The sequence below is a fragment of the Bombina bombina genome, chromosome 1, assembly GCF_027579735.1.
Source record: "Bombina bombina isolate aBomBom1 chromosome 1, aBomBom1.pri, whole genome shotgun sequence".
Lineage (NCBI taxonomy): Eukaryota > Metazoa > Chordata > Amphibia > Anura > Bombinatoridae > Bombina > Bombina bombina.
The window spans coordinates 1337155841-1337168039 of NC_069499.1; the positions used below are offsets into that span (position 1 = coordinate 1337155841).

Here is a 12199-nt window from a genome sequence, read left to right on the forward strand (position 1 = left end):
CCTAAGCTAGCTACAATGTAACTATTAGCTATATAGTAGCTAGCTTAGGGTTTATTTTATAGGTAAGTATTTAGTTTTAAATAGGAATAATTTAGTTAATGATAGTAATTTTATTTAGATTTATTTAAATTATATTTAAGTTAGGGGGTGTTAGGGTTAGGGTTAGACTTGTATTTAGGGGGTAATACATTTAATATAGTGGCAGCGACGTTGGGGGCAGCAGATTAGGGGTTGATAAATATAATGTAGGTGGCGGCGATGTCCGGAGCGGCAGATTAGGGGCTAATAAATATAATGTAGGTGTCGGCGATGTCGGGGGCGGCAGATTAGGGGTTAATAAGTGTAAGATTAGGGGTGTTGAGACTCGGGGTTCATGTTAGGGTGTTAGGTGTAAACATAAAATGTGTTTCCCCATAGGAATCAATGGGGCTGCATTACTGAGTTTTACGCTGCTTTTTGGCAGGTGTTAGACTTTTTCTCAGCAGGCTCTCCCCATTGATGTCTATGGGGAAATCATGCACGAGCACGTACGACCAGCTCACCGCTGACTCAAGCAGCTTCTTGCCTTTTAAAGCCGGGTTTGTAAAAATCCGTAATACCAGCGCTGCAGGTAAGTGAGCGGTGAGAAAAAAACTGCATGATAGCACCGCATAGCTCATAACGCAAGACTAGTAATCTAGGCGTATGTCATTACTTCTCTTCCACACAACTCACCTGCACCCTCTGACTCTCTTCGAGCCTGTTCTAATGCTGCCTTGGCACATAGTTGCCTTGCTCGAAGTCCAGACCTGCTGTTTCCATCAGAAATGGCTTCCATAATCACAGCGTCAATAGATAAGCATGCAATATTATAATGTTTAGCCAATGACACAGCAGCTGAGGACTTCCCTAAACAAATGAGAAGAGAAGGACAGAAAATGTTATAGTAACTATACTGAAAGAATATATTTTAGAACAGTTGTCACTTCATCTACATTATTGTTGGCAGCTGAAGAAATGCACACACATAAACAGGTGCAAAATTTACCATGATCTAAGTAAGTGTGCACCATGAAGTTAAAAGCCAATGCATCAAATAAATATCTCCTATTAAACTGCTACACAAACTGTTAAAGAAGAAACATATTTACTAACCAGTAAGAGGTGCACCATATACAATGATAGCGATCCCTCGTCGGTTACGTGCTGCTCGGCCTTCACTGCTGGTATCAATACCCAGATGTCTGGCGAGTGCCAGGGAGATAGGGTTATTGTCCAACTCACCCACAGCTTTGCTGCTTAAAATCTTTTCACCTGTTAAAGGACAAAAAAAATTATATTTTCAGAAACTATTTTTCTTTTTGAAGTAACACAGGGAAAAATAGTTTAGGTACAAACTCATGTCTGTTATCTTTCATACCATAGATAATTATACTAAGTAGAGACTTTCTATTTGAGATGCAATGTCAGCTATACTTGCCTGATCCTGCTCTCTTAGCAAGTTCCTCCTCAGCATCCACAGGTTTCCCTTCAACCTGGCCATCATCACAGCTGTTTGTAGGGATGTGCTCGGTTGGGGGATGTTCCTGTTTGACTCCCGTATCAGATGAATGATCTTCCTCCACACCACCTGGAGATAAATAAATAGTAATATCTTAAAGTGACACAAAAGTGAAAGTGGGAATTATCCTCTACACTGGCTGTGCTCAGAATTATTTTCTTGCCAAACTGAGCTATTCATTTGTTGCCGTGGTCCCAAAAACTTTACTATTCCAGTTCCAGAATCTTATTACACATTACCATTGGAGGGGGAGCAGCCCAGAACAGCTTAACATTTATTAAAGAATTCAATAAAATGTGGGGGTATTTCCACCCAAAATAAAATGAAGCAGCAATGTTAACCCATGTCTCGGTATGGGGGAAATGCATGACACATCCCAGATGCAGGGAAATAGAGGAAGCCCCTCTTCCACTGGACATCAGATTAATGAATTTGGTCTGGACCGTGACTAATTATCTAACTTCATTAAAAGGAACATTAAACAAAAAAAAAAAATCTTCCATTGTTCCGGAAGGGCAAAACACATTCTCAGTGTATTTCTATTATCTGATTTACTTCATTCTCTTGGTACACTTTGTTGAAGGAGCAATAATGCACTACTGGTATTCTGTCTTAAGCATTAAAGGGATATGAAACTCACATTTTTCTTTTATTATTAACATGCAATTTTAATATGTTTCTAATTTACTTCTGCTATCTGATTTGCTTTGTTCTCTTGCTATCCGTTGTTTAAAAGAATACCTAGATAGGCTCAGGATCAGCAAAGAACTGCTGGGAACTAGCTGCTGATTTGTGGCTACACATATATGCCTCTTGTCATTGGCTTACTTCATGTGTTCAGCTAGTTACCAGTGGTGCATTGCTGCTGCTTCAAGAAAGGATACTGCGAGAACAAATCAAAATTGATAACAGAAGTAAATTGGAATGTTGTTTAAATGCACATGAAACCCCAAATTTTTGTTTCATAATTCAGATACAGCATTCAATTTTAAACAAATTTCTAATGTACTTCTATGATCATTTTTTTAATTCTCTTAGTATCTTTTGTTGAAAAGCAGGAACTTAATATTAGGAGCATGCCCATGTCTGGAGCCCTATATTGCAGCAGTTTTGCAACAATGTTATCCATATGCAAGAGCACTAGATTGCAGCACTATTTCCTGCCATGTAGTGCTCCAGACAGATACCTAGATATATCTTCAACAAAGTAGTAAATTGGAAACCTTTTTCAAAATTGTATGCTCTATCTGAATCATGGAAGAAAAAAAGGAAATGTATGCTTACCTGATACATTTATTTATTTCTTGACCACTTGTCCACGGATCATCATCAATTACTGTTGGGAATATCACCCCTGGCCAGCAGGAGGAGGCAAAGAGCACCACAGCAAAGCTGTTAAATATCACTCCCCTACCCACAATCCCCCAGTCATTCGACCAAAGGGAAAGGAGGGAAAGAAAGTAACACAAGGTGCAGAGGTTTATATAAAAATAAACTGTCTGAATACAGGGCGGGCCATGGACTCACCGTGTCAAGAAAGAAATACATTTATCAGGTAAGCATACATTTAGTTTTCTTTCTAATGACACGGTGAGTCCACGGATCATCATCAATTACTGTTGGAACTAATACCCAAGCCAGAGGACACAGATGATAAGGGAGGGACAAGACAGGAACCTAAACAGAAGGCAACACTGCTTGAAGAACCTTTCTCCCAAAAGAAGCCTCAGCCGAGGCAAAAGTATCGAATTTATAGAATTTGGAAAAAGTGTGCAAAGATGACCAGGTTGCAGCCTTGCAAATCTGTTCCACAGAAGCTTCATTTTTGAAGGCCCAGGAAGAAGAAACAGCCCTTGTGGAATGAGCTGTGATTTTCTCAGGAGGTTGCTGTCCAGCAGTCTCATATGCCAAGCGAAAAAGGCTCTTCAGCCAAAGGAAAAGTAAAGTAGCCGTAGCTTTCTGACCCTTGCGTTTCCCAGAAAAGCAAACAAACAATGTAGAAAACTGACAAAAGTCCTTAGTTGCCTGCAAATAAAATGTTAGCGCTTGCACAACATCCAGATTATGTAACAAGCGTTCTTTGTGAGAAGAAGGATTAGGACACAAAGAAGGTACAACGATTTCCTGATTAATATTCTTGACCGAAACAACCTTGGGCAGGAAACCAAACTTAGTACGCAGAACCACCTTATCAGAGTGAAATATAAGATAAGGGAAATCACACTGTATAGCAGAGAGTTCAGAAACTCTCTGAGCAGAGGAAATAGCAACAAGAAACAAAACTTTCCAAGATAACATCTTAATATCTAAAGAATGCATAGTCTCAAACGGAGCCTGTTGTAAAACTTTAAGAAAAAGGTTAAGACTCCATGGAGGAGTAACAGGTTTAAACACAGGCCGAATTCTAACCAAGGCCTGACAAAACGATTGCACATCTGGCACATCCGACAAGCGCTTATGTAACAAAATAGACAATGCCGAAATCTGACCCTTTAGAGTACTTGCCGACAAACCATTCTCCAGACCATCCTGGAGAAAGGACAAAATCCTAGGAATCCTTGCTCTACTCCAAGAGTATCCTTTGGATTTCCACCAATACAAGTGTTTACGCCAGATCTTATGGTAAATCCTGCGAGTCACAGGCTTAAAAACCTGAATCAAGTTCTCAATGACCGACTCTGAAAATCCACGCTTAGATAAAACTAAGCGTTCAATCTCCAAGCAGTCAGCTTCAGAGAAACGAGATTTGGATGAAGGAAGGGACCCTGAAGTAGAAGGTCCTTCCTCAAAGGCAGTCTCCAAAGCGGAAAGGATGACATTTCCACTAGGTCTGCATACCCAATCCTGCGAGGCCACGCCGGGGCTATGAGAATTACAGGCGCCCTCTCCTGCTTGATTCGAGCAATGACTCTTGGAAGTAGAACGAACGGAGAGAACAGGTATGCTAGACTGAAGTTCCAAGGAACTGCCAAAGCAACGATCAGAAATGCCTGCGGAATTGCGGATCTCTTGACCTCAAGCCGTATCTTGGAAGATTAGAATTCTGACGAGAAGCCATGAGATCCAAATCCGGCTGCCCCCACTTGAAAGTCAAGCTGGAAAACACATCCAAATTAAGTTCCCACTCCCTGGGAAAAAAAGTCTCTCTGCTCAGAAAATGTCCACCACCCAGGCATCCGGTACATCTCTTATCCAAGCCTGGGAAAAAAGAGAGAGTCTGCCCCCTACAAGATCTCATTCCTGATTGGGGGCCAACCCTTCATGCTGACTACGAATCAGCTGAATGGTTTTTAGATTGCTTTCCCTTATTCCAAGACTGGTTAATCTTCCAGGAAGGCTTGGCTTGATCTTGCTTGGAGGAAGGGGAGGAAGACTTGCCTTTAAAGTTACGAAAGGAATGAAAATTACTCTGACGTCCCTTCTGCTAATTTCCGCCAAACCAGGTCCAAACAAGGTCTTACCCTTGTAAGGAATAGCCATGAGCTTAGATTTAGACGAAATATCTGCAGACCAGGACTTCAACCTGGTGGACATACAACTTTTTTAGTAAAGCCTCCAATTTTTTATCTATTGGATCTTTAAAAGAACAACTATCCTCTATGGCAATAGTAGTCCTCTTGGCTAAAGTTGAGATCGCTCCTTCTACCTCAGGAACCGTCTGCCACGACTTCTTAATAGAATCTGCTATAGGAAACATCTTCTTAAAAATAGGAGATGGAAAAAATGGAATACCAGGTCTTTCCCATTCTCGAGCAATAACCTCTGCAGCATGGTCAGGAACTGTAAAAACCTCCACCGCAGAGGGAACATCAAAGTATTTGTTCAATTGTAAAGACTTTTTAGGATTGACTACGATAATTGTGTTGGAGTCGTCCAAAGTAGCCAAAACCTCCTTAAGTAATAAGCAAAGGTGTTCTAGCTTAAATCTGAAGGATACAACTTCAGCATCAGAAGAAGGAATTACACTGTCTGAGTCTGAGATTTCCCCCTCAGATGTTACCGACATGTCTTCTTCCTCAGGCTTATGGGAAGGAACATTCTGGATAGCCAGAACTTGATCAGAAACCTTACTGTTTCCTTAAATTTCCTTTTACGCCTTCCCTGCAACATGCGGAAAGCTGACAAGGCCTCAGATACCGCAAGGGATACCTGGGAAGCAATGTCTTGTAGAGAAAATCCTACAGGATTGCAAGAGGAAACACAGGGCACTGTATGTGGAGACTGAAAAAGTTGGGACGCTTGAGGAGAAAGCTGCGGCAAATCTGCAACAAGAGACACCTGAACAGCATTTGCCTGGGATAATGGTGGCTCATGGTCGAATATTTTATCTCTATAAATTAAAGTTCTCTCAATGCATGAGGAACAAAAAGGAACTGGGGGTTCCACCTGAGCATCAAAACATAACTGACAAGCAGCAACTTTGCCTGCGATAATGGTTTGAAAAGCCTCTTGATCCATATTATGTAATAAATAAGGATAAAGGGTAAAAATACTTTATTTGAAAATAAAAAATAAATGTGTACTGTGTCTTTAAATAGAAATGTGTGTTAGCGCAACAAACCAAATAGACCTCAGGCTACCTATACACCTCAGTAGCTTTACTGAGGTGCCTACCTGTCCTGTAGCTCACAGAGTGACTTCCCTAACAGAGAAAACAATCCCCTTTTCAAATACAGAGCGGTTACAGAACCCTAATTGCCGGAAAAAATGGCTTACAACAGTAATCTCCATGACCAAAAGTTAAAGTATAAAAACTACTATAACACACTGAGCCACCATAAATCACCCTCACAGTCTCAATGCCCAAACTGCCTAAAAGAAACCCCAAACATGAAGGTTTAATAAAGTCCCATATTAAATAAGACAGCTTTTAGCTGTAACAAGTGCCAGCAATCTCCTTGATAAAGAAAATTAAAATGGCACTTACCTGAAAGTGCTGTCCGGCAGCAGGACAGCTCACCTGGTTTGAGAGGGTGCAGCACCTGTAAAGAGAGAAAAACTGAGTAAACCTATTTAGGTTTTCTAGTTAGGGCAGCAGATTCTTGAGAAAATGCAGTGAGGATTGTACCTCACAAGTTCTCAAGTGCTCAAAAGCCACAACTGCCCTACTGAAGAGACTGATGTGGACTAAGCTAGACCCCAGAAAGTAGGCTTAACTCTGCTAAAAAAATAATACAATCTTGATTGAAGAAAACTTCTCATCAGACACCTAAACTTCACCTCCTCCTTGCACTACAGGCAAAGAGAATGACTGTGGGATTGTGGGTAGGGGAGTGATATTTAACAGCTTTGCTGTGGTGCTCTTTGCCTTCTCCTGCTGGCCAGGAGTGATATTCCCAAAAGTAATTGATTATGATCCGTGGACTCACTGTGTCATTAGAAAGAAATGTTGGGCTTAATGTCTCTTTAAGCTTATCTTTTCATAGATATTTTTAACACGGTCCACACCATGTTCAGATCTATTACATTCTTTATGTGTATTTATTACACATCTATCTCTTCAGCCTCCCAGAGACAGACATGTGAGAGTAGATCATCTCTATTCTTGAGTATATCTATTCTATAGAAAATCACACATATTTAATGTTAAATAATATCATCTTTTTAAAGAGAAATCAGGAAAGTTTGGAGAAATCATTTTTTTACAACGTTAAAAGAATCTTAAAATCCAGAATTTTTCTTTCATTATTTAGATAGAGAATACAATTTAAAAAAAAAAGATCTCCCCTCAGACCTGAGACAGCTGAGCTCTGCATTAGAAAGCAAATACAGAGTGCAGGCAACGAGTAAACTCTTGTGCAGAAGATGGGCATATTAATGCCCTGAATGCTATGGTAATGTGTGCATGAGAAGTGCATCTTGCAGTCGTACGACTCCTACTGCTTATTGGAAAATTAAAGATTATATTCAGAGGCAGTGGAACGTTTCAGCATTTCAATGATAAATATATTCAAAATTAAATAAAATAAATAATAGATGACAATTATGATTTTTTTTTTTAAATGGTTGTAGTTTTAAAAATGACTAGAATGTTTATTGAATAAAAATTATATATATATATATATACACATACATATATATATTTATACATATATATATTTATACATATATATATATATATTTATACATATATATATATATATATATATATATATATATATACACACACACATATAGACATGTATACATACACATATTTAAACAAATATATCTATACATATTTACATACATTGAGGCCCTTTCTAGTCAAACACAACCATATACCATGTCCCTTTTAAAACTTTTTTTTTTAAACATTTTTTTTATTAAAACGTGTATATATGAGTGTACTATTTTATTATGTTTTTGATGTGTTTTGCAAAAACATTTTTTAACCCTTTACTTCTGGTATCAGGTCACTGGCTGACAGGTACATTGAGCACATCTTTCAACCAATGGGTATTAGAAGAAAGTGCTAGTCATCCAATTAGCTCTAATATGAATTACCCTTTAGCCAATGTACTTTATTAAGAAGTACAGCGTTTATTTTACATTTTTAATATTAATAAGAAGTACACAACTAACACTGCATTCTATTCAGTATAAATTTAAACAGCTTTTACTTCACATGTTCAAGCATAAATGGTTGTTTAAATGCAACTCCTTCTTTTGGACAATAAAAACATTAGTAACATTTCCCATCAAATGAAGAAAACTAGATTTTTTTTTTCCTTATCATTTGCTCACCACTCTCATGACTTTCAAATCCACGTTTTCGGCTGGCATCTTCCTGCAGTCGCTTCTGCTCCTCATAATAGTCCAGAATTTCAGTGGGTAATTTTTCTCCTGCCAGTCGAGGAGGAAGCAGAAGGGTATTCTGAGAGTCATAGGCTTTGAGCATCCGTAGCATCTGAGTTAGGGAGACATTATAAGTAAAAGGCCTTACAATATAAAAACATCCCCATGCAAAATTTCATCTACTAAATGATGACTGCATGCTCTGACATGTCAAGCATCCGATAAGGCTTCATACCTTCTCCTCTTCCAGGTACTGCTTGTCCATCTCCAGGGAGTAGAACTCAATTGGAAAGCTGCAGGGATTCCTAACTAGAACCTCTGCTTCTTCTCCCTGGCTAAACGGAAGGATGGGCCCCAGCTCCAGTACAGAAGGAGTAAATTCCAATCGTGGCTCCAGTCCTTGACCCTGCACCATAAGCATCACCCGCTGACTACTCTGAGCCACTTGAAGCAACAATCGTTGACTATACAGCTTCTAAGAATCCAAAGACAGAAACCACATATATAATAGACACAAAAATAAACACATAAAGAGGTTAGTCTAGAAACATTTTTTTTTTACTCTCAGGACCGACCTGTGAACACACATTAGAAATTTTATCAGATCAACAACAAAATATACACTTCTATATTAAAACATTTTTAAAAAGTACACCTCATAATACATTCATGTTCTTTTGAAGATATATTTATTTATCCAATGTATGAACTAAAAAAAATACATTAGTAAAATACAGAAGAATACTGCTTGGTATTTCAGGGTTAGACTGTCCTTGTGGATGGGATTAGACTGATATACTACAGGAAATGTATCTTCTATGAAAGGGATTAGAATTATATACAGTTCTCTTCTCTAAGGGTGATGGGGACAACAAGACATGGACTCCTTGCCCACTGTACCTAGAGGGATATAGCTGCCCCTCCACTGACAAGGCTCATACAGGCCGAAATGTAGTCAGGAGTTAGTTGTAAAAATCCTTAATTTAAAAGAATTGCCTGGTATTTCAGGACTAGAATAACTTAATGGATGGAATCAGACTAATAGACTACAGGAAAGTTGTCTTCTGTGAAAGGTTTCATCCTGGGTGGGTAGCATCCCAGCATTGTGTTCTCCCCAGGACCTATTTAATGGCTAAAATTTAAGCCAATTAAGCTAAAAATAAAATGTATTCTTACCTGATAAATTCCTTTCTTTTGTGGTGTTGGCAGTGCACAAGCCATAACTTCTGGGATTAAACTCCAGTCCAACAGGAGGTAGGCAAAACTCCCAACACACCAGCAGCTTTTAAATGTTAATCACTCATCTTTACCTCCCAGTCTAACATATAGCCAAGCAAAGGAGAAAACAGGGAAGTAGGAAAGGTCAAAGCAGAATGAGGTGCAAGCCTGAACTGTTGCTAACAAAAAAGAAAGGCACAAAATTAACAGGTGGGTCTCATGGACTCTCACCACCATGAAAGAAAGGAATTTATCAGGTAAGAATACATTTTGTTTTGTTTCATATGGTAGTGAGAGTTCATGAGCCACAACTTATGGGATCCAATACCCAAGCTGTGGAGTCCATAATATCAAGAAAGTGAAGGCAGACAAAACAAAAAAATTATAAAACTTTGTGAAAGTGTGAAGAGAAGACCAAGCTGCAGCTTTGCAAATTTGTTCTACAGATGCCTCATTTTTGAATGCCCAAAAAGTGGAAACAGACCTAGTAGAATGAGTAGCAACACAGTAACCTTCATAAAGCCTCCAAGTAAGCTTTATAAATTAACCAAGAGGCCAAAGTTACTGCAGTAGCCTTGTGACCTTTACGCTGTCCTGAGTAATGAACAAATAAACTGAAAGATTTCATACATTTCTTAGTAGCTTGAAGGTAAAACTTCAAAGCCCTGACCACATCTAAAATATCTAAGGGATAAGGGAATAAGGAAGAAACAACAACCTCCTGGTTAAAGTTGTGAGAAGGAACAACCTTAGGCAAGAAACCATAGTAAGTCCTAAGAACTGCTTTATCTTGGTGAAAAATAAGATAAGGACCCTCACAAGAAAGAACAGAAAGTTTTCCATGTCAACAATTGAATATCTAAACCATGCATAGACTCAAATGTAGAAAAGTGCAAAACTCTCAAAACCAAATTGAGATTCCAAGATTAGACAGCGGCTTCAAAATCGGTCTTAGTCTAATGGGAGCCTGAACAAACGTTTGAATTTCTGGCAATCTAGCTAACTTACTATGGTACAAAACTGAAAGAGCCAAAATCTGCCCATTTAAGGAACTGGCTAAAAAACCCATATCTAAACCATTTTGCAGAAACTGAAGGACCCTAGGAATCCTAAAACAGTCCCAGCGATTATCCCCTAGAATCACACCATAACTTGAGATAAATCTTTCTTGTCATCGGTTTCCTTGCTTGGATCAAGGTATTGATAACTGAATCAGAGAAACCTCTCTGATGTAGAATTAAAGTTCAATCTCCAAGCAGTCAATTTTAGAACCTTGAAATCTGGATGGAAGAAGGGACTTTGAGACAGAAGATCTTTTCTTAACAGCAGAGACCAAGGCAGAGAACTGGACATATGAACCAGATCCTGTGAAGCCAAGCTGGGCCAATCAGAATAACTGATGCCATCTCCTGACGAATGTGTGCAACTATCCTTGGAAGCAGAACAAATGGAGGGAATAGCTGAAAGTGCCAAGGAACCACTAGAGCATCCACCAATTCCTCCAGTGCATCTCGAAACCTGGCACAGTAGTTTGTGATTTAATTAAGAGGCCATCTATGTCCGGTAAACCCCACTTGTTCACAATCTGATTGAAAACTTCCTGATTTAGAGATCATTCCCCTGAATGAAAGGACTGACGACTGAGAAAATCTGCTTCCCAATTTATTACGCCTGTAATGTGAATGGCTGAAATGATACAGTGATTCCACTCCACATAGAGCAGAATCCAAAACAACTCCTTCATCGCCAAGGAAATTCAGGTTCCTCCCTGATAACTTATATATGCCACCACCATGACATTGTTCGACTACAACCGAAGGAAAGATTCTTGTTTAAGGGAGGGCAAATTCTGAAGAGTTTTGAAAATTGCTTGGAGATCCAGAACATTGATTGGTAACCTCACCTACTGAGGAGAACAAACTCCTTGCGCCTTTCGAGAACCCAAGACAGCCCCCCATCCTGAAAGGCTGGCATAATGATCCCTGTCCTAGATGGATGAAGAAAGAAAGCCCCTTGGAAAATAGACTGGTGGTTTATCCTCCAAGAAAGAGATTGCCTTGTCTTGTAGACCAAACAAATTGTCTGTGACAAATTAGTGTAATCACCGTTCCACTGTTTCATCATGGTGAGTTGAAGAGGACTTAAATGAAATCTTGCAAATGACGTTCAAAGCTGCACCATGAACCCTATTACTTCCATACACAGTGCCACAGAACGGAAATACACACACCTAGATTATGAGTTTTGCGCTATAAAGGGTGCGAAACAAACGCAACAAAAGTTGCATTATTTTGCCCTCCATAGGGCTGCCATTACAAGTTTCTGAAAAGCCTCAATATGGTAGCAATAAGCTCCATACCGCACAAAATCCAAGAGCTGAGAATACGTGCTCGTGCACGCTTTCCACATAGACATCAATGGGGAGAGAGTGTTAGAAAAAAACCTGAAGCGCGGAATTAAAAGCTCCGTAACGCAGCCCCATTGATGTCTATAGGGGAAAAGTTACGTTTAAACCTAACACCCTAACATAAACTTCTAGTCTAAACACCCCTAATCTGCTCCCCCGACATCGCCGACACCGAAATAAAGTTATTAACCACTAATCTGCCACTCCCGACATCGTCACCACTAATAAAAGTTATTAACCCCTATTCCACCACTCCC

The 12199-nt window shown here is 39.3% G+C and overlaps 1 protein-coding gene across 1 annotated transcript in view; it reads right to left on the minus strand.

Annotated features, from left to right (window-relative positions):
- HYDIN (HYDIN axonemal central pair apparatus protein) overlaps positions 1-12199 on the minus strand; it is a 595027-nt gene that overhangs the window by 295012 nt on the left and 287816 nt on the right. The window contains 5 exon segments of the mRNA XM_053719498.1: positions 721-888; positions 1135-1293; positions 1460-1609; positions 8267-8429; positions 8553-8792. Coding sequence (XP_053575473.1) covers positions 721-888; positions 1135-1293; positions 1460-1609; positions 8267-8429; positions 8553-8792 — 880 coding nt within the window.